General features: G+C 42.8%; 1 protein-coding gene and 1 long non-coding RNA gene across 3 annotated transcripts in view; both read left to right on the top strand.

The window, feature by feature from the left end:
• Nucleotides 1-5,603: 5,603 nt before the first annotated feature.
• Nucleotides 5,604-12,296, top strand: LOC138798759 (uncharacterized). Its single transcript, XR_011364150.1, has 4 exons — nt 5,604-5,711; nt 10,299-10,344; nt 10,423-10,489; nt 11,817-12,296. It is a non-coding gene; the product is annotated as an uncharacterized lncRNA (long non-coding RNA).
• Nucleotides 12,297-14,465: 2,169 nt separating this feature from the next.
• LOC138798758 (cysteine-rich secretory protein LCCL domain-containing 2-like) overlaps nt 14,466-24,009 on the top strand; it is a 33,468-nt gene continuing 23,924 nt past the window's right edge. The window contains exons 1-2 of one of the 2 annotated variants that reach the window (XM_069979340.1): nt 14,531-14,601; nt 19,337-19,417. Coding sequence is in view for 1 of the 2 variants with exons in the window: in XM_069979339.1 (XP_069835440.1) it covers nt 14,537-14,601 (65 nt within the window). In the remaining variant the exon portion in view is untranslated. Of the gene's footprint in view, nt 14,602-19,336; nt 19,418-24,009 lie in introns of both variants that reach the window. The other variant, XM_069979339.1, reaches the window with a different exon arrangement.

Raw genomic sequence — 24,009 nt, 5'->3', positions numbered from 1 at the left:
GGGAACGGGATCACTACCAACAACTATGGAGCATGGTCTGGATCTTTCACATTTGGCAATGTTCCAAGCCCAGTACCAACAGTACCACCAGAACCCACAAGACCTCAAGGTATTCTACAATTTTCTATGTTTGGTAAGATAAAAAATAATCAATACTTCCACGTCCAGTTACATGAGACATAATACTATATTTACCTAAGCCATGTTCTCAGGCTACGGCTGCCTCACATCGAAGAGATAAAGTACACATGGCAACAACACATTTTAATTTTCATAAAAACCTTGGTGGAATTTTAGATAGTATAGGAGACCTGTCAGGAGATTTCTGCTAATGTAAGGGCAGTGCACAATAGGGCTTATTACCCTGAATCAGGGGATGTAACTTTTATTTTAGTCTGCCTCTAGAGCGCCAAGATTTGAGTTTTAGGGGTTGTATACAAGTTAGTAGGCAAAGCCCATTGGGGGTTTACCTGGGCTGCTAAAGCCCAACACATTTTGCCTGTCAATCTTAACAGAGTGGCCATTTATTTGCAGTTAGAGCAGTAATAGGGGAGAAGAGGCTGAACTGGGCTGGGCTTTTGCAGCCTTGGGGAAAACCCCTGGGCTTTATCTCCTAATTTGCATTAAGCTCCTAAAGCTTATATCTCAGCATTGGAGCAATGGATTGAAATAAGAGTTATAGTTCCTGATTCATCAAAAGAACGACTATTGTACACTGCCTTTCTTTTAGTTAGCAAAAATTTGCTGACAGGTCCACGTTAAATAGCTCATCTAAAGGAGCTATACTCTCATTTTGCAGGTGGTTAGAATAAAGATGCAAGGAGGGAAACACCCAAATCTTCTCTATAAGAATTTAATGACAATGATGCAGTATGACATCTCAAACAACTGTCTACTTTTATTTATTACAGTGACAGCAACTTGTTCAACAACTGCAAAAGAAATTACAGGATCATCTGCCGAGTAAGAAATCCTCTAAATTTTTAAACCATGTTGATGATGTGTATAATTATTATTATTCTTAATGATATTCTTATTATAGTTGCTGTCATTATTCAATGCAAAGATTTTTCTTCTATTGTCTTTTCTTATAACTGTTTTCCTAAAAATTAATTTAATTTCATAGTGTCACCTGTCCAGCTGGCTGCCTTTCAACTGGAGGAAATGTTTGGGGAACAAATACCTATACAGATGTAAGATCGTACTGCCACCATTTTTTATATTTTTTTCTAAAAAAGAAAACTAATAGATAATAATTTTATGAGAACTTCAATTATTTTCTATCAATTACTTACTTTAGGATTCCTCCATTTGCCGAGCGGCTATCCACGTTGGCATTTTATCCAATAACGGAGGCAAAGTCACAGTGCAGAAGGTGCCAGGTCTGTCCAGTTACACTGGAACTGCAGGGAACGGGATCACTACCAACAACTATGGATCATGGTCTGGATCTTTCACATTTGGCAATGTTCCAAGCCCAGTACCAACAGTACCACCAGAACCCACAAGACCTCAAGGTATTCTACAATTTTCTATGTTTGTTAAGATAAAAAATAATTAATACTTCCACGTCCAGTTACATGAGACATAATACTATATTTACCTAAGCCATGTTCTCAGGCTACGGCTGCCTCACATCTAAGAGATAAAGTACACATGGCAACAACACATTTTAATTTTCATAAAAACCTTGGTGGAATTTTAGATAGTATAGGAGACCTGTCAGGAGATTTCTGCTAACGTAAAGGCAGTGCACAATAGGGCTTATTACCCTGAATCAGAGGATTTAACTTTTATTTTAGTCTGCCTCTAGAGCGCCAAGATTTGAGTTTTAGGGGTTGTATACAAGTTAGGAGGCAAAGCCCATTGGGCGGTTCCCTGGGCTGCTAAAGCCCAACACATTTTGCCTGTCAATCTTAACAGAGTAACCATTTATTTGCAGTTAGAGCAGCAATAAGGGAGAAGAGGCTGAACTGGGCTGGGCTTTTGCAGCCTTGGGAAAAACCCCTGGGCTTTAACTCCTAATTTGGAGTTAATCCATTGGAGCAATGGATTGAAATAAGAGTTATAGTTCCTGAGTTATCAAAAGAACAACTATTGTACACTGCCTTTCTTTTAGTTAGCAAAAATTTGCTGACAGGTCCACGATAAATAGCTCATCTAAAGGAGCTATACTCTCATTTTGCAGGTGGTTAGAATGAAGATGCAAGGAGGGAAACACCCAAATCTTCTCTATAAGAATTTAATGACAATGATGCAGTATGACATCTCAAACAACTGTCTACTTTTATTTATTACAGTTACAGCAACTTGTTCAACAACTGCAAAAGAAATTACAGGATCATCTGCCGAGTAAGAAATCCTCTAAATTTTTAGACCATGTTGATGATGTGTATAATTATTATTATTCTTTATGATATTCTTATTATAGTTGCTGTCATTATTCAATGCAAAGATTTTTCTTCTATTGTCTTTTCTTTTAACTGTTTTCCTAAAAATTTATTTCATAGTGTCACCTGTCCAGCTGGCTGCCTTTCAACTGGAGGAAATGTTTGGGGAACAAATACCTATACAGATGTAAGATCATACTGCCATCATTTTTTATATTTTTTTTTTTTCTAAAAAAGAAAACCAATAGATAATAATTTTATGAGAACTTCAAATATTTTCTATCAATTACTTACTTTAGGATTCCTCCATTTGCCGAGCGGCTATCCACGTTGGCATTTTATCCAATAACGGAGGCAAAGTCACAGTGCAGAAGGTGCCAGGTCTGTCCAGTTACACTGGAACTGCAGGGAACGGGATCACTACCAACAACTATGGAGCATGGTCTGGATCTTTCACATTTGGCAATGTTCCAAGCCCAGTACCAACAGTACCACCAGAACCCACAAGACCTCAAGGTATTCTACAATTTTCTAAGTTTGGTAAGATAAAAAATAATCAATACTTCCACGTCCAGTTACATGAGACATAATACTATATTTACCTAAGCCATGTTCTCAGGCTACGGCTGCCTCACATCTAAGAGATAAAGTACACATGGCAACAACACATTTTAATTTTCATAAAAACCTTGGTGGAATTTTAGATAGTATAGGAGACCTGTCAGGAGATTTCTGCTAATGTAAGGGCAGTGCACAATAGGGCTTATTACCCTGAATCAGGGGATGTAACTTTTATTTTAGTCTGCCTCTAGAGCGCCAAGATTTGAGTTTTAGGGGTTGTATACAAGTTAGTAGGCAAAGCCCATTGGGGGTTTACCTGGGCTGCTAAAGCCCAACACATTTTGCCTGTCAATCTTAACAGAGTGGCCATTTATTTGCAGTTAGAGCAGTAATAGGGGAGAAGAGGCTGAACTGGGCTGGGCTTTTGCAGCCTTGGGGAAAACCCCTGGGCTTTATCTCCTAATTTGCATTAAGCTCCTAAAGCTTATATCTCAGCATTGGAGCAATGGATTGAAATAAGAGTTATAGTTCCTGATTCATCAAAAGAACGACTATTGTACACTGCCTTTCTTTTAGTTAGCAAAAATTTGCTGACAGGTCCACGTTAAATAGTTCATCTAAAGGAGCTATTCTCTCATTTTGCAGGTGGTTAGAATAAAGATGCAAGGAGGGAAACACCCAAATCTTCTCTATAAGAATTTAATGACAATGATGCAGTATGACATCTCAAACAACTGTCTACTTTTATTTATTACAGTGACAGCAACTTGTTCAACAACTGCAAAAGAAATTACAGGATCATCTGCCGAGTAAGAAATCCTCTAAATTTTTAAACCATGTTGATGATGTGTATAATTATTATTATTCTTAATGATATTCTTATTATAGTTGCTGTCATTATTCAATGCAAAGATTTTTCTTCTATTGTCTTTTCTTTTAACTGTTTTCCTAAAAATTAATTTCATAGTGTCACCTGTCCAGCTGGCTGCCTTTCAACTGGAGGAAATGTTTGGGGAACAAATACCTATACAGATGTAAGATCGTACTGCCACCATTTTTTATATTTTTTTCTAAAAAAGAAAACTAATAGATAATAATTTTATGAGAACTTCAATTATTTTCTATCAATTACTTACTTTAGGATTCCTCCATTTGCCGAGCGGCTATCCACGTTGGCATTTTATCCAATAACGGAGGCAAAGTCACAGTGCAGAAGGTGCCAGGTCTGTCCAGTTACACTGGAACTGCAGGGAACGGGATCACTACCAACAACTATGGATCATGGTCTGGATCTTTCACATTTGGCAATGTTCCAAGCCCAGTACCAACAGTACCACCAGAACCCACAAGACCTCAAGGTATTCTACAATTTTCTATGTTTGTTAAGATAAAAAATAATTAATACTTCCACGTCCAGTTACATGAGACAAAATACTATATTTACCTAAGCCATGTTCTCAGGCTACGGCTGCCTCACATCTAAGAGATAAAGTACACATGGCAACAACACATTTTAATTTTCATAAAAACCTTGGTGGAATTTTAGATAGTATAGGAGACCTGTCAGGAGATTTCTGCTAACGTAAAGGCAGTGCACAATAGGGCTTATTACCCTGAATCAGAGGATGTAACTTTTATTTTAGTCTGCCTCTAGAGCGCCAAGATTTGAGTTTTAGGGGTTGTATACAAGTTAGGAGGCAAAGCCCATTGGGCGTTTCCCTGGGCTGCTAAAGCCCAACACATTTTGCCTGTCAATCTTAACAGAGTGGCCATTTATTTGCAGTTAGAGCAGCAATAGGGGAGAAGAGGCTGAACTGGGCTGGGCTTTTGCAGCCTTGGGAAAAACCCCTAGGCTTTATCTCCTAATTTGAATTAAGCTCCTAAAGCTTATATCTCAGCATTGGAGCAATGGATTGAAATAAGAGTTATAGTTCCTGATTCATCAAAAGAACGACTATTGTACACTGCCTTTCATTTAGTTAGCAAAAATTTGCTGACAGGTCCACGTTAAATAGCTCATCTAAAGGAGCTATACTTTCATTTTGCAGGTGGTTAGAATGAAGATGCAAGGAGGGAAACACCCAAATCTTCTCTATAAGAATTTAATGACAATGATGCAGTATGACATCTCAAACAACTGTCTACTTTTATTTATTACAGTGACAGCAACTTGTTCAACAACTGCAAAAGAAATTACAGGATCATCTGCCGAGTAAGAAATCCTCAAAATTTTTAGACCATGTTGATGATGTCTATAATTATTACTATTATTAATGATATTCTTATTATAGTTGCTGTCATTATTCAATGCAAAGATTTTTCTTCTATTGTCTTTTCTGTTAACTGTTTTCCTAAAAATTTATTTCATAGTGTCACCTGTCCAGCTGGCTGCCTTTCAACTGGAGGAAGTGTTTGGGGAACAAATACCTATACAGATGTAAGATCGTACTGCCATCATTTTTTACATTTTTTTCTAAAAAAGAAAACTAATAGATAATAATTTTATGAAACTTCAATTATTTTCTATCAATTACTTACTTTAGGATTCCTCCATTTGCCGAGCGGCTATCCACGTTGGCATTTTATCCAATAACGGAGGCAAAGTCACAGTGCAGAAGGTGCCAGGTCTGTCCAGTTACACTGGAACTGCAGGGAACGGGATCACTACCAACAACTATGGAGCATGGTCTGGATCTTTCACATTTGGCAATGTTCCAAGCCCAGTACCAACAGTACCACCAGAACCCACAAGACCTCAAGGTATTCTACAATTTTCTATGTTTGGTAAGATAAAAAATAATCAATACTTCCACGTCCAGTTACATGAGACGTAATACTATATTTACCTAAGCCATGTTCTCAGGTTTACGGCTGCCACACATCTAAGAGATAAAGTACACATGGCAACAACACATTTTAATTTTCATAAAAACCTTGGTGGAATTTTAGATAGTATAGGAGACCTGTCAGGAGATTTCTGCTAATGTAAAGGCAGTGCACAATAGGGCTTATTACCCTGAATCAGGGGATGTAACTTTTATTTTAGTCTGCCTCTAGAGCGCCAAGATTTGAGTTTTAGGGGTTGTATACAAGTTAGGAGGCAAAGCCCATGGGGCGTTTCCCTGGGCTGCTAAAGCCCAACACATTTTGCCTGTCAATCTTAACAGAGTGGCCATTTATTTGCAGTTAGAGCAGCAATAGGGGAGAAGAGGCTGAACTGGGCTGGGCTTTTGCAGCCTTGGGAAAAACCCCTGGGCTTTATCTCCTAATTTCCATCAAGCTCCTATAGCTTATATCTCAGCATTGGAGCAATGGATTGAAATAAGAGTTATAGTTCCTAATTCAGAAAAAGAACGACTATTGTACACTGCCTTTTTTTAGCTAGCAAAAATTTGTTAGAGAGATTAATGGGGTGTTCATCAAGGTAAAAATACCATATTTGCAACAAGCATTTTCAACACGTTAATTTATACATAGGGCCTAAAAGTGTATTTTGGTCTGCTCACATCTGTTATACATTACTTAAACGTACATCTCATTTGTGTACGTGCATTTCTTGAGTTATTATAGTTGTATTCCTATAAGCTAAAAAATGTCCTTTGTCCGTCAGGAAAAATACGAAATAGTAGACCTCTGTTATACACTGATTAAACATACATCTGGTTTGTGTATGTGCATTTCTTGAGTTATTATAGCGATATTCCTATGAGCTAAAAAATGTCATCTACATCTGGTTTGTGTAAGTGCATTTCTTGAGTTATTATAGCTTATATTCCTATGAGCTAAAAAACGTCCTCTGTCCATCAGGAAAAATTCAGTGATTAAACGTACATCTGGTTTGTGTACGTGCATTTCTTGAGTTATTATAGCTGTATTCCTATAAGCTAAAAAACGTGCTCTGTCCGTCAGGAAAAATTCAGTGATTAAACGTACACTGGTTTGTGTACGTGCATTTCTTGAGTTAATATAGCTGTATTCCTATAAGCTAAAAACGTCCTCTGTCCGTCAGGAAAAATTCAGTGATTAAACGTACATCTGGTTTGTGTACATGCATTTCTTGAGGTAATATAGCTGTATTCCTATAAGCTAAAAAACGTCCTCTGTCCGTCAGGAAAAATTTTGTGATTAAAAGTACATCTGGTTTGTGTACGTGCATTTCTTGAGTTATTATAGCTGCATTCCTATAAGCTAAGAAACGTCCTCTGTCTGTCAGGAAAAATATAAAATAGTAGACCTCTGTTATACAGTGATTAAACGTACATCTCCTTAGTGTATGTGCATTTTTTCACTGATTACAGCGGTATCTCTAGAAGTTGACATACGATCTTTGTCAGTCATAAAAAAATCCGAAATACTTCTGTTATAACTAGTAATTAATCGTACATCTGATTTGTGTATGTGGATTTATCGAGAGTGGGTAGATCTGTTGATCTTTGTTGTATTTTCTAAGATTTTATATCTATCTTGTGAACATGGTGAGAACCAGAGGTCGTAGGCGAGGAGTACCAGGTGTAGGAAGGGGAGATAGAGGTAGTGCACAAAGCACTGCTTCTAGTGCTCCGGCCAACAAACAAACGAAAACATTGTCAGTAGCAGGATCGTCGGGCTTGTCCTCTTTTGCTAGGTTTCCTGTGCACCTTATTGATGAACAGTGTCGTCAATCTGTTCTTCAGTGGTTATCGGACCCTTAATCAAGCGCTTTGACCGCCTCTTCCTCTCAGTCATGGCTACAAATGTCATCATCATCATTGTCAGTCCAACTGGAAGCAAACATGGGTAGAATGTCTCTACCCAATATACAGGCCACTGAAAATAATCCACATTCTGAAGAGCTCTTTGACCACACAATGCAGTTGGGGTCAGTAGGTGGTTCAAAAGATCAAAAGGCCAAAGAGGATGATTTAGTCTGCTCTGACGCCCAATTGCTAATGCCCTCAGAGGACGATCAGGAAGCTGGTCTGTCATCAGAAATACCGATCGGTCAGCAATGCCTGAAAGTGCCTGTGGCTTCTAGCCCACAGTTTGAGGATGTAGACTGTCAGATAGAGGAAGTCACCTGTCATGATGATGATGATGACATCGCAGATCCAAGGTGGTCTTTGGAGCGACAACTGCCGAGGGCATCATCAGTGGAGGATGAGGAGGAAGAGGTAGTTACAGGGCGGGTCTCACCTAAGAAAGGGAGAGGGCGGTCGCACAAGTCCGCTGATATTACCGTGCCATGCATTGTCAGTGGTGGCAGTGGGGAGACCGGTAGTAGGTTTTCGACATCTAAGAGGGGAAGCCTGGGGCTTTTTTGATCAAGCCTCTGATTCTCCGACTGAGGTGATATGTCATATTTGACGGCAACGCGTCAGTAGGGGAAAAAATGAAAAGTGTTTAAGTTCCACGAGCATGAACAGGCACGAGCAGGGAAAGCTTGAACTGCTGTGGAACAGTCGCTCGGAGAAAAAAGGCCACACAGGTCCTGGGCTTACAACTACCATCACATCTACTGCCTCCTCCTTCACTTCCAAGGCAAAGCGGCCCTTTTCTGCCCATGTGTCGGTGCACTACGACCAAGCTCCACTTTTTCTCAGTCTGCATTGCAAAATAATTTTTTTAAAATTAATCTGATCATCTGTTAGATTAATCAATCTTTGGTACAGAGGAGTTGGTGGTTAAATTTTTTCTGACTGGGCATAAAGCCCATTTTTCTCAGTCTGCATTGCAAAAAAATTTTTTTTTATTAATCTAATCATCTGTTAGAATAATCAATCTTTGGTACAGAGGAGTTGGTGGTAAAAAAAATTTGAGTGGGCAAAAAGGCCATTTTTCTCAGTCTGCATTGCAAAATAATTTTTTTTTTACTTAATCTGATCATCTGTTAGATGAATCAATCTTTGATACAGAGGAGTTGGTGGTCAAATTTTTCATGAGTGGCTAAAAAGACCAATTTAGTCAGTTTATATTGCTGAATAATTTTTTTTTAAAAATCTATCTCAACATCTGGTAGATGAATCAATCTTTGATACAGAGGAGTTGGTGGTCAAAATTTTCATGAGTGGACAAAAAGCCCATTTTGGTCCGTTTATATTGATGAATAATTTTTTGAAAAATCAATCTCAACATCTGTTAGATGTATCGATGCTTTGTACAGAGGAATTCCCAAGTATTTTTCTCCCATAGACTATAATGGGATTCGATATTCGTACAAATATCAGGAGCTATTCTATTCGAATTATCGAATATTGCACTATTTGCCCATCTCTTTCATTCTTAAAGCCAAATTTCAGTCTATAAGTTGTTCCATGTTTCCAGTTTACCCTTTTGGATGACAATTACAGTTTCACCTACTACATATAGGTGTCAAAATTAACCCGAACATCTCCCATTGACTTTAATGGGGTTCGAGTTAGAGTTCAACTGTTCGAACTCGAACATTTTACTGTTCGCTCATCACTGCTTAATTGCAAACCACACCTGAACTGGAAACAGGAGCCGTCTTGTGACTCTGGAAGAAAGTGACCATATTTTTCTAATTCTGTATAACCCCTTTAAAAATTAGAACCTTATTTAGACTCTTATATAACACACACAGGGTGAAATATCCTACAGCAGATTTACTAAAACTGTCTAATTAATCTAATTATTTAGATTTGACATTGTAATGGTATGGAACAGCCCTAATCTAATCTTGAACCTTGTCCCTTTCTACTGAGAGTACTCATCCTAGGCGACGACCCCCAACTTACAGATGGTCCCTTCCTATCTAGGTGAATAGGGAAGAGAATGATTATCATCAAGAATGGGCAAAATCAGAACAGTAGCAAGAAACGAAATCAGGGCCAGGAGGTAATATCAGAGACAAGACAGCAACAATATCAGAGTCAGATGGTAGAACCAGTAGTCAACATCAGAACCAAAGGCAAGAGCCAACAAATGGCATAACACAGCAGATCCAATAAGTAAAGCAAATGATTGTGAAGCTCAGAAGATATAATCGTAGGACTCTGTGGCCAGACCCCAACTGTTAAGGTCTGGCACTACTTATCTGCATGGGACCTAGCCATTCTTAGATAACCCATTTTAAAGAATGGGCCAGCCTCAGCTGGGTCTTCCAATCGATAGGTCCCTTGACAGCCATAGGAGCTGCCTCTGTGGCACATATCAGAAAGAGTCTTTTAACTAATTTCTCCATTGTCTGTTATCTCAGTCATGCTATACATAATAACAGTACACAATATGTGCATATAGATTTTAAAATAACCATCTACCGTATGGATAAGTTTTATGGTTGCGAGACATAAAGTTATTATTTATGATTAAAGACCTTTAACTCATCCAATGTTGTTATGTTTTATCCAGTACAAGCCTCTTGTTTAACTACCGCCAAAGACATTAACGAATTAAAGTAAGTATTAACTCCCTTGGTTTTATGCATAAAATATAAAAATTTAAAATTAAAACATTCTTTTTTTGCATTTGTTAGTGTCCAGTGTCCACCTGGTTGCCTTGCAAATGGAAAAGCTGTATGGGGAACTGATGTCTACACAGATGTAAGATGATCTAAATTATTTGTAACTGCTTGTAATTTATTTGGTCAGGGCCCCATGGGTTACAGATTCTTGTAAGAAACAGAGGTGTTTTAAAATGTTGACAAACATTTATTCTGAACAGTTGACAAAATCATTGAGCGCACATTTTACTGTATAATAGGTAATTTGCAGCCAAAGACAAACAATTTGATAAGACTCAAACTAGCACCAGTCAGATCTCATTTACAGACAGGCTTGGGGCATCAAATACAGCCCTATAGGCCATATTACACACGCCGGCCTGTCAGTTCAGCACTCGCTTCCCCCTCATTCCCCACTTTACACCTGTGCTATTACATGCACAGTCAGCAAGCGGGGAGAAATGGGAGGGGCTGCCCAAACGATCCTCAGATCATTTGAGCTGCCCATTGAACTCTGCTGCTGCTACTCCTATTACATGGGGCGACGCCCAGACCGTTGCTGCAAAAATCAGGATCTTCTAACATGTTGAAAGATCATGATCAGCCGACATCGTTCATGTTGGCTGATCATGACCTTTCACCATGTGCTATTACATTGAACTCTGTCTATAGGAGGGGCATCAAATAATGGGCATAAACTTTGGCTGATGGACCCTAGATTATGCACTTTCATTTTTTATTATATAGATTTTGTTAGTTTTAAATTTTTACCACTGTAATCACCCATATAAACCTTTGATGTGCTCAGAATGCCAAACATTACAATTATCCGTCAGTGTTATATTGACAGGCAAGGTATAGTATTAGGTTGTGCCTCTGGCATGGATTAATAGTCACACAGCCATATGGACTGCCATAGTCCTTTAGTCTCTGTCAGGTACTCAGCTGCCATGGAACTAATCAACACTTCGCGATCACAGACTGCCCATAGTAAATGTTTTTGTATTTTTTTAAATAGATCCACTTCTCTGCAGACTCTTTTCATAACTTATATTTATAGGTTTTACAGTTTCATAGATTAAAAGGCTATGGAAACAAACCACTGACTTTTTAGTTGTTCTTTTGCTTTCTATATGTACAATTTTTTCTAAACTGTTTTTATTTATAAAAAAAAAAAAAAAAAAAACTATTTTGCTTTGTATACTCTGTATAACTTTAACATAGCTTGCTGTCCTGCTGCTTCTTCCATGCATTTGGTGATCACGTAGGCTGTGTAAATACTAGCTGTGTTTATCCCTATCATTGTAGCTAGAGGCTGGAAGAATTTTTCTACATTTTGACTTCAGTTAAGGTCTAGATGTTGGGGCACATGACAAATGTTAAAATGATACAGTCCCCAGGGCTAATCTCCATGACTTCTTTTTCAGGATTCATCCATATGCCGAGCAGCTATTCACTCTGGACTCCTGACCGACAATGGAGGGCAAATTAGAGTAGAGAAGAAACCTGGACTGTCCTCTTACAATGGTTCAGTAAGAAATGGAGTCACAACAACTAATTATGGAGCGTGGTCTGGATCTTTTGTACTACACAAGGATTAATGATTTATTTTTCTTCAATTAAAACATAAGGAGAATGCTGATGGATGGAAAAAGTCACAGTATTCACAACTCTGTAGAGGCCGGTGGACCATATACATTATCACTATCTTTCTATCACTTCTTTCATTGTTTGTACTTTATCAGATAACTGTTCTTCCAGTAACGTTTAGGTTAAAAAATTATTACAAATGTACAACAAACAATGTAAATTATATCCATTCATGTTGCCTAAGAAGTGGTATAAATGGAGCCTTATAAGAATATCTGTCTAGTTAATTCACTAATAAACCTTTAATCTCTCCAAAACGCTGAATTATTGTACTGCATCATCTTAGATAGGACAGCATAAACCTACTGCCAGAGTCTCTTTAAAGCGACTCTGTACCCACAATCACTTGTATCTTCAGATAGCTGCTTTTAATCCAAGATCAGTCCTGGGGTCCATTCGGCAGGTGATGCAGTTAGTGTCCTAAAAAACAACTTTTAAACTTGCAGCCCTGTGTCAAATTGGTGTGGCGTAGAGTGTCTATGCCCTAGGCTTGTCACGCCCCTCCATCCCTCCTCCCCGCTTTCCTTATTATTAGGAACACCCCCCAGGCAGGATTTTTCCTATTGCTCACTTGTCTGAACACTGCACACGTGCCTTAACCATCCTGCACATGTGCAGTGTTCACACAGGTGATATAGGTGAATAGGAGAAATAATTCTAGGGGCATTCCTAATGATGAAGAGGGTGGGCAAGAGAGACGGAGGGGTGTCGCAATCCTAGGACATGGGTACTCTAGACTACGCCAATTCGACAATTCGATATTTTTAAGATAATAACTGCATCACCTGCTGAACAGTCCCCAGGACAGATCTTGGATTTAAAGCAGCTATCTGATGGTACAAGCGGATTGGGGGGCAGATTGTGGGTACAGAGTCGCTTTAAAGAGTCACTGTCGTATTTTTTTTTTTTGCAGAAATCAATAGTCCAGGCGATTTTAAGAAACTTTGTAATTGGGTTTATTAGCCAAATCTGCCATTATCTGCATGTAAAAAGCCTTTTCCCAGGTCCCCCCCTCCTTCCTCTTTTTCATCCACTCTGAAAAATCTGAAAATTGTGACTTGTTGCAGGAGACGTCCCCTGTCTGTTCTAGGGAGAGGGGAGGGGGGAGGAGGAAGGAGGGAGTTAGCCGGCAGCAGAAAGCAGATAACAGAGGATTACAGGCACGGAGCTGGGTGACAGCTGTAATCCGAGCTCAGACAGGTCACTGGTGATGGTCAGAACAGATAACGGGTGAGGGATTTGTAGATTAACTCTTTGTTGTCCTGTTTTGGTCTTTTCTTTAGCTCTCTCCATAGGAGAACAATGAAGACAGGGGGGAGAGCTTCAAACTGCTTTTTCATGATAAAAATGCATTTTTCGGATAATAAACCCAATTACAAAGTTTCTTAAAATCGCCTGGACTATTGATTTCTGCAAAAAAAAAATTCACGACAGTGACACTTTAAGTACATACTGAGGGTAGCATAAACTAGTGACAAAGAAGCTGAACAGAATGAATGAGATATCCTCCTGAATAACATGGATAATAAGTAGTCCTCTCCATTATGTGCGTAAGCCCAGCAGTCCTCAATATTCATGAGAAGCAGAAAACCAGCTACCAGGGGCACTTTGCCTAAGCAGTTACAGAACTTAGTTAGAGTGACCTTGCTGAAGAAGACCTGATGGGGGATACCTGTACTCACAGTTTAGGACTACTGTGTATTGCCAGAGAGATCACAGAGTACCAGGTGTCTGGTAGCACGGGCCCAGGCTTGCACAACCAGGTGTAGCTAACTTCTCAGGATTACCTGACACGGCTAAGTGAGGCTCAAGGGAGTATGTCAGCTTTAATTGCTCTTTGCTCCACTGCAAACAGTCTGGTCAGCTGCAGGACGTCCTGGAAAGAAGAATGATCAGCCCAAACATAGGCAAGGTTGATCCCTTTGTGGTAGTTTACCCACCTTAGGTTTTATCAATGCATCCAGGGTCGGACTGGACCACCGAGGGGGCCGGGGGATCCCTGTGCTGGAGGTGGGCCCGCCCCCCTTTGAAGGGCCCTGTGCTGGAGGTGGGCCTCCTGTTCAGCCTCTCCTTGTGATCAGGAGATCAGGGGGCTCTCAGCTGCCTTCCATGGTGCTCTAGTGATTAAAGAACGGCAGCAGGGCCCCTTTTACTCCACCACTGTAAAGCCATGGACCCCCCCCCCCTCCCCTGCACTGTAAGTGGTACAGTCCGTCCTAATTAGCTCCTGATTGGCTCTCTTCCTGCCTGTCACTAGAGGCTCCCTCCTCCCTGCAGTAAACAAACCCTCGTGTGGCAGCAGGGACATGCTGAAAGCTGCACAGAGAAGCCACAGTAGCAGCCCCCTCCATCCCCCTGCAGTGATGTCTCCCCCCTCCCCCTGCAGTGATGTCTCCCCTCTCCATCCCCCCTCCCCCTGCAGTCATGTCTCCCCCCTCCTGCTGCTTTGTGCTGTCGGTGCGAGTAGAAGAGGGAGAGGCTGCAGGCTGCACAGAAGATGATGGTGGAGATGGTGACTAATGGAGGCCCTGGAGCTTCCTGCATAAAGCAGTCAGTGTGTCAGTAAGTGCATAAGTAGGTCAGTGTGTGTGAGTGTCTGTATATTTGTGTATCCTTGTCATCTGTGTGTGTGTAGTGTGGCTATCTGTGTGTAGTGTGGCTATATGTGTGTGTAGTGTGGCTGTGTGTGTAGTGTGGCTATCTGTGTGTAGTGTGGCTATGTGTGTAGTGTGACTATATGTGTGTGTAGTGTGACTATCTGTGTGTGTGTCTGTGTAGTGTGACTGTGTGTGAAGTGTGACTCTCTGCGTGTGTAGTGTGGCTATCTGTGTGTGTAGTGTGGCTATCTGTGTGTGTAGTGTTACTGTGTGTGTGTCTGTGTAGTGTGGCTATCTGTGTGTGTAGTGTGGCTATCTGTGTGTGTAGTGTGACTATGTGTGTGTAGTGTGACTATATGTGTGTGTAGTGTGACTATCTGTGTGTGTGTCTGTGTAGTGTGACTGTGTGTGTAGTGTGACTCTCTGCGTGTGTAGTGTGGCTATCTGTGTGTGTAGTGTGGCTATCTGTGTGTGTAGTGTGACTGTGTGTGTGTCTGTGTAGTGTGGCTATCTGTGTGTGTAGTGTGGCTATCTGTGTGTAGTGTGACTGTGTGTGTCTGTGTAGTGTGGCTGTGTGTGTAGTGTGACTGTGTGTGTGTCTGTGTAGTGTGGCTATCTGTGTGTGTAGTGTGACTATCTGCGTGTGTAGTGTGGCTATCTGTGTGTGTAGTGTGACTGTGTGTGTGTCTGTGTAGTGTGGCTGTGTGTGTGTAGTGTGACTGTGTGTGTGTGTCTGTGTAGTGTGACTATATGTGTGTGTAGTGTGACTATCTGTGTGTGTGTCTGTGTAGTGTAGCTGTGTGTGTAGTGTGGCTATCTGTGTGTGTGTCTGTGTAGTGTGGCTATCTGTGTGTGTGTGTCTGTGTAGTGTGGCTATCTGTGTGTGTGTGTGTGTGTGTCTGTGTAGTGTGGCTATCTGTGTGTGTGTCTGTGTAGTGTGGCTATGTGTGTGTGTCTGTGTCTGTGTAGTGTGGCTGTGTGTGTGTGTGTGTCTGTGTAGTGTGGCTATCTGTGTGTGTGTGTCTGTGTAGTGTGGCTATCTGTGTGTGTGTGTGTCTGTGTAGTGTGGCTATCTGTGTGTGTGTGTCTGTGTAGTGTGGCTATCTGTGTGTGTGTGTCTGTGTAGTGTGGCTATCTGTGTGTGTGTCTGTGTAGTGTGGCTATCTGTGTGTGTGTGTGTGTGTGTGTGTCTGTGTAGTGTGGCTATCTGTGTGTGTGTGTGTCTGTGTAGTGTGGCTATCTGTGTGTGTGTGTGTCTGTGTAGTGTGGCTATCTGTGTGTGTGTGTGTCTGTGTAGTGTGGCTATCTGTGTGTGTGTGTGTCTGTGTAGTGTGGCTATCTGTGTGTGTGTCTGTGTAGTGTGGCTATGTGTGTGTGTCTGTGTCTGTGTAGTGTGGCTGTGTGTGTGTGTGTGTCTGTGTAGTGTGGCTATCTGTGTGTGTGTGTCTGTGTAGTGTGGCTATCTGTGTGTGTGTGTGTCTGTGTAGTGTGGCTATCTGTGTGTGTGTGTCTGTGTAGTGTGGCTATCTGTGTGTGTGTGTCTGTGTAGTGTGGCTATCTGTGTGTGTGTCTGTGTAGTGTGGCTATCTGTGTGTGTGTGTGTCTGTGTAGTGTGGCTATCTGTGTGTGTGTGTGTGTGTGTCTGTGTAGTGTGGCTATCTGTGTGTGTGTGTGTGTGTCTGTGTAGTGTGGCTATCTGTGTGTGTGTGTGTGTGTCTGTGTAGTGTGGCTATCTGTGTGTGTGTGTGTGTGTGTGTGTCTGTGTAGTGTGGCTATCTGTGTGTGTCTGTGTAGTGTGGCTATCTGCGTGTGTGTGTATGTCTGTGTAGTGTGGCTGTGTGTGTGTGTCTGTGTAGTGTGGCTATCTGTGTGTGTGTGTGTGTCTGTGTAGTGTGGCTATCTGTGTGTGTCTGTGTAGTGTGGCTATCTGTGTGTGTGTGTGTGTGTGTGCACCTATTATGTATATAGGGGACCTGGTGTAAAGTGAAACTGTCTCAGTCGCCCCCGGCAACCAGATTCCACCTTTCATTTTCCAAAGAGTCTGTGAGGTGGAATCTGATTGGTTGCCAGGGGCAACTGAGCCAGTTTTACTTTACACCATGTTTGATAAATCTCCCCCATAGTGTATATTATATAATGTAGTTCTATGGATGTTTATAGAGAGAAAGTAATGGCTGGCAGCTCTCTAGAAGTTTCCTATAGATATATGCAGTGTGCCTGTAGACTGTACACTTAAGCATATAGACTGTATGTAGTAACACATAGATGAGAGAGAGTGTATATACTCTCTATATACTTCTATGTAGGGTCTACCTGCACTCTGCATACATTTATAATAAACTAGAAACCTTCAATGTAAATAGCATCGTTCTGCTGCTGCTCCTATTCCACGGGGCGACGGCAGCAGATCGCTGCTATATTTGTCATTTGTCAACATGTTGAAAGACAAATGACTGCAACCATCAGGTGATATGGTTCACGTCGGCTGATCGTTGCCTTCTATTACACAAGACGATTGTCGGCCGTAACGGCCGATATTGGACAAATACGGCGATAATCGTTCTGTGCAATAGGGCCTTAAGAGCCGAGTATTGCCCTTAAAGTATGTGTCTGTGTGTGTGATTAGATGTATGTATGGAAGATGTGTGTGTATCTGTGTGTATCTCAGTATGTGTGCATGTGTACAATGTCAGATTATTCCTTAATCCAAATGTACTATCAGATTTATGTAAAAAAGAATTAGCACACTGTACTAACATAAAAGGTTTGGCATCGGTTATGTTCAGTATATGTATGTAGGGTGGGCCCCTAGAATCAATTTCCCTGGTGGGCCCAGGGACCCCAGTCCGACACTGAATGCATCATCTTATTAAAGGAACACTTTAGGTCACAATGTGATCTAGATTTTCTTCAGAAAGTCCCATGCAGGGAACCTGACCTCTAGGCCAGACCCTGAAGTATCTGCAACACGAACTAGCTATCTGTTGCACATTCTCTTTTGAAACTACTCTGTCTAAAGAACTAGTTTACCTCACATTTTATACTACAGAGGAACTCCTGGAATAGGCCAAGAACTTTCTGGAAGCACTAAACCTGACCCCCCTCCCCACACACACTACCCCACTTGACCCATCCCCACACACACTACCCCACCTGACCCCCCTCCCCACACACACTACTCCACCTGACCCCCCCTCCCCACACACACTACCCCACCTGACCCCCCTCCCCACACACACTACCCCACCTGACCGCCATCCCCACTCACACTACCCCACCTGACCACTCCCCATATACACTACCCCACCTGACTACTCCCCATGTACACTACCCCACCTGACCCATCCCCACACACCACCCCACCTGACCCTCCTCCCCACACACACTACCCCACCTGACCCCCCTCCCCACACACACTACCCCACCTGACCGCCATCCCCACTCACACTACCCCACCTGACCACTCCCCATATACACTACCCCACCTGACTACTCCCCATATACACTACCCCACCTGACCCATCCCCACACACCACCCCACCTGACCCCCCTCCCCACACACACTACCCCACCTGACCCCCCTCCCCACACACACTACCCCACCTGACCGCCATCCCCACTCACACTACCCCACCTGACCACTCCCCATATACACTACCCCACCTGACTACTCCCCATATACACTACCCCACCTGACCCATCCCCACACACCACCCCACCTGACCCCCCTCCCCACATACACTACCCCACCTGACCCCCCTCTCCACATACACTACCCCACCTGACCGCCATCCCCAAACACACTACCCCACCTGACCCCCCTCCCCACACACACTACCCCACCTGACCCATCCTCACACACACTAACCCACCTGACCCATCCCCACACACACTTGCTCACCATAAGTCCATTTGCACTTAAATCCTATTAAAGATAACTCTGGGAAGAAGCCAGACTTTTTTCATTTTAAAACGTATTCCTATCACAGACATTTGGTGCCCACAGACGTGTGGTGCCCCTACCCCTCACATACTTAGAACACAACTAAAGGTCCCCATACACCTTATACTTTAGTTGGGCGTCAATATAACATGTATGGGGTTCTCAGACTGTCCACCGACAAAAGAGACCCCAAAAGAGAACACAGGAACACTTGGTTCTGGTAAACGTACTTGGTATGGGAGGAATGGGCACCGGATGGGAGAGATAACTGAAACTTCTTCCCTTCTAAATTTTCAATGATCAGCTATAAACATTATTATTGAAAAGTTGAAGCATTTAGGACAGCAACTCTACAAGGGATGAGGTTCCATAGAGCCGTTAGAGGTATTCCTTAGGGTTCCTCTACTTCTTAACAAATAGTTCGGATAGAGGTGCATCATTCAGTGTGAAAATAGTCTTAGTGACCAACGCTTCATATAAGGCTGAAGGTATCAAATATTTCTGGCAATAAACACCCCCACCAACCCCCCACCCCGCCATAGCTTTCATACTAGTCACATCATAATGTATGAAAATAATGTCAAACATTTTATAAAGCAATAAACATAACTAAAAGGGTGAAAAGTTCAGTCATTTGAATTATCTCTGTGCACAAACACCTGAGAAGCGGGAGGCCCAGAGCATTATTTCCATAAGTACACCATTTTTTATTAGTACAATGCAGTGTGCTTACATAGTAAAACGTGAACCTGCACAGGTGACTGAGCGAAAGGAATAAAAATCATTGGTACAAGAAGACCATCAACCACCAAGCAGGGAGAGCAGCATCTATACACAGGTATTGTGACTGATTTATTATACATTAGACCACGACGTGGCAGATTTGTTTCAAAAATGTATGTTTTATATGTTTGACTAAAATATTGTAAAAAAAAGAAAACCATGCACATGCTGTAGAAACAATCCGATGCAGATGCAAAGAGCGGATTTTCAAATCAGCTACAAGTAAACATACCTTGTCATCACTTTCATGCTGCCTGAACCCCTTTATAATAGGGGGAGTCCCCTCCAACTTTAATAGATAGAGCCCCCCTATAGGCAATTCTGACCTGATGACTTGTGGTTTAAATAGCATAAAAGGGATGACAGGTTCCCTTTAAGTTAATGGGATCTGTAACCAAAAGAGGAGCTGTTCTACAGATAACCACTTTCAGCATCCGCATGGGATGTCATCATACGCATCCTATGTGGCTGAGGGGTTTGGCTGTAATAAAATAAAATCACAGTAATATAGGAGTGTTCCACTTTTCCATATGAGTAAATGAAGCTTTGGTCCTCACAACTTCTGTATGATAGCAAATAATAAAATGTAACCTCATACAATACCATTTCTGAGCACCCTTTGCACCTTTCGGTTATGAATGGGTGAACATAAGAAAAAAAACTCACTGCTTTAATTCTCCTCCATCCTAGAGCACATTAACCACTGATCTCTATGTAAAGGCAGGCATGGATGACGTGCAGCCAATCACTGGCCTTACTGGTCATGTGCCATATTTATTGCCGTCACCTCTCTTTTTTTATTTTAACTCTTAAAGGGGTGAAATTATTTTTTTAAATCAACTGATGTCAGAAAGTTATACAGAATTGTAAATTACTTCTATTAAAAAATCTCAAGTCTTCCAGTACTTATCAGCTGCTGTATTTCCTGCAGGAAGTGGTGTATTCTTTCCAGTTGGACACAGCGCTCTCTGCTGCTACCTCTGTCCATGTCAGGAACTGTCCAGAGCAGGGGAGGTTTTATATGGTGATTTCCTAGTGCTCTGGACAGTTCCTGACATGGACAGGGGTGGCAGCAGAGAGTACCAGTAGACTAATTTGGTGGGGGCAGAGGGGGCAGATGCTCCCGGGCCCACACAGGCAGGGGGCCTACTGAAGATTTGGCCAGTAAATGCTGTCCGCAAAAGTCTATTTGCTGTAGGTAGACCCTGGCCAGCAACCAGTGCTCCTGGGGGGGCCCACACGGCTACCAAATGTTGTGTCTGACCAATTAGCTGTATGCGCTTGTATGCAAGGAGAACATACAGTTGAATGCAGCAGGGTGATTAACAAGGTGAGTAGAGCATTGGCTATCCACCCTGCCAATCATTGTTGTGGCCACAAGAGGCCGATCCCTCCCTTAGATCTGTGGGACATGAGTGATGTCACTCCTGCGCTCACAGAGCAGGGAGAGCGTTTACATGAGAAGACTACAGTACTGCAACCACACAGCAGGTAAGTATGGCTTTTTTCCCCTTAGTTATAGAGGAGGAAACCGATGTGGGTGGCTGGGACTAACTCCTGGGAAGGATGTTATCTATGGGGGGTTGGGGTATGGGATGTGCTGGCTAACTGAAAAGGGGGTACTTAATTTGGAGGTACAGTCTACTCACAGTGGTGGTGATGTCTAACCACCAGGAGGATTACCAAGAAAATTGGGGAAGGGGGTGGCTGCATGGAGAATACATACCAGGAGGATTACCTACATGAGATGGTGCTGGAGAGGATGCCTACATGGAGGATACTACCTTTGGGGGGGGGGATTGCCTGCACAGAGAGGTCTAAATACTAGATAGATGCACAAAGGGGAGTCTAACTTCTGTATGAGGGCACAGAGGGCCCTAACTACTACTACAAGGAAACAGAGGGTAATGGTTACTATATTGGGGCTCAAAAGGCCTAACTACTATATGGATGCAAAGAGAAGATGAATTTCAATTTGAAGGTACAGAGGGGCCTCACTACTATATGGGGGTGCGCAGGGAGGGTCTATCTTCTATACAGAGGAACAAGGGAAAATAATCTACAATGTTACGGTATAATGGTGGCCTTTTTACTATATTAGAGCATAGAGGGACCCTGCGAACTATATGAGGGATAAAATTGGGTCTAAATACTACATGGGGGCATAAATTGGCTGCTCTCATATACCCTGTACACCATGATTATCAGTGCTGATTTTTCCAACATTTTTAATGTATTGTTTCTATGAATTAGTAAAGTAATTATTCCATTTAGTTATGTTGCAGTAGTCTGGCTTTTTCGTATATAGGTTATTTAGTATAGTTGCCTTGAACTGCATGGGACTATTTATTATTACCCAGCATTTGTACTATACATTTACTCTATTAGTACTGTGGGTATCCCCTTTGGGTGTTGCCTATTTGGTCAATGACCAGATATGGTGTAGTCCTCATGCTGCCCAATAGATATTAGACAGATAGATATGAGATAAAGAGATAGAAGAATGGATGGATGGCTAATTAGAAAACAAACACAGCGCCATAGCTTCCTCCAGGGGCGTAACTAGGATTCATGGGGCCCCATAGCAAAAAACTGTATGGGGCCCCCCTCCTCAGCATACTCCTGGAAGGAACGCTGCCTCTGGCAATGTGTTGTAAGCCCTACATGTACACATGCACCCACATAGCCGCTAGTCTACTGTGCCACCATCTTCCCCTTGTGTACCCTGTCATCGTCTTATCTGTTGCAAAACTACAACTCCTGTTATGTAAACTAGTCCTGCATATTACCCCACACTATGCTGGGAGATGTAGTCCTGTATATTACCCCACACTATGCTGGGAGATGTAGTCCTGTATGTTACCACACATCATAATGGGAGATGTAGTTCTACAGCCCACCCTATACACCAAGCTGGGGGATGTAGTCCTGCATATTACCACACAGCATGCTGGGAGAAGTAGTTCTACTGTGCCACTGCCTCCCCCCTCCTATACTATGTCAACCTCTAATCCCTTGCAGAACTTCAATCCCCACTATGAACCGTCAATAGGAAATGATGAGGGTTGTAGTTCTGCAACTTGAATGTCCGCAGGCTGTAAAACTACATCTCCCATCATGAACTGTTAGCAGGACATAGTGGGGGTTGTAGTTCCCTGGGGTAATCTCACCTGTCCTGGTTCCTGCTCTGTCCTCTGGTCCTGTGTGGCTTCTGTGCCCGCCTTCCTCTTCTCTCTGGTCTGTGCGGGCACTGATGGTGATGGTAGGGGACAGGGACCCTGCAGACACGGAGGCCGCAGGGGGACACAGAACGGGGACGGGGGCCGCAGGGGGACACAGAACGGGGACGGGGGCTGCAGGGGGACACGGGACGGAGACGGAGGCAGGGGGACACAGGACAGGGTGGGAGCCGCAGGGGACGCTGAGGACGGGAGCCGCAGGACAGGGGAAGGAGGGGACGGGTGCCGCAGGGGACGCTGAGGATGGGGGCGGTTTCTAGATCATTTTGGCAACAGGGCGAATCTTGATAAAAGCGCTCCCCCCCCCCCCCCCCCCCCCCCCCGACCTCACTCAATTCATCCCTGGAGAAGGAAGGGGGGCTTTTATCAGGAATGGGGTTATTAGGAAGAAGCAGTGTGTGTATTATGGCATAGAGCAGCGTTGCACCCCTAAGAGTTCAACTGAATACAAAATCATCATACAATGACTCACAGGTGACTTCTTCTTTGATCTGAGGCGCCATTTTCCTTTTCCTCTCCAACTGGCCTGGACCACCATGATGATTTCTTGCAGCTACAATTCGTGTCTTCAGAACCTGCCAGACAGACATCTCAGGCTCTGCACATTTCCGGCAACTTCCTTCCCTTTTCCCTCCTATAGGCTCCTAAACTGTAGTAATTCTGCTGCTTGGTGCAGTAAAGTCTGCATGGTGTGACCTCCATTACACTGACATACAGGATACTGGGAGAGCTGTGTGACCTCCATTACACTGACATACAGGATACTGGAAAAGCTGGGTGACCTCCATTATACTGACATACAGGATTAGGGGAGAGCTGTGTGACCTCCATTATACACTGACATACAGGATGCTGGGAAAGCTGGGTGACCTCCAATACACTGACATACTGGATGCTGGGAAAGCTGGGTGACCTCCATTATACACTGACATACAGGATGCTGGGAAAGCTGGGTGACCTCCATTACACTGACATACAGGATGCGGAGAGCTGGGTGACCTACATTATACTGACATACAGGATTAGGGGAGAGCTGTGTGACCTCCATTATACACTGACATACAGGATGCTGGGAAAGCTGGGTGGCCTCCATTACACTGACATACAGGATGTGGAGAGCCGGATGACCTCCATTATACTGACCTACTGGATGCTGGGAAAACTGGGTGACCACCCCCTGTAATTCCCCTGTGCTGACCTCATTGTAATTCCCCCATGCTGTCCCCATAAAAAATCCCCCCAGTGCCCCCCCCCCATAGTACTAATCCCCTCTGCTCCCCCCTGCATTCGCAAACACACACACACAAAAAAAAACACATTATACTCACCTTATTCTGGCATACCGCAGTCCCTCTCCTCCTCTACTGCCGCCCCTGCAACGTCTTCTCTCTCCATGACGTCACTGCGC

This window comes from Dendropsophus ebraccatus, chromosome 8 (genome assembly GCF_027789765.1).
Source record: "Dendropsophus ebraccatus isolate aDenEbr1 chromosome 8, aDenEbr1.pat, whole genome shotgun sequence".
NCBI lineage: Eukaryota > Metazoa > Chordata > Amphibia > Anura > Hylidae > Dendropsophus > Dendropsophus ebraccatus.
This window is presented reverse-complemented; position numbering and strand designations above follow the sequence as displayed.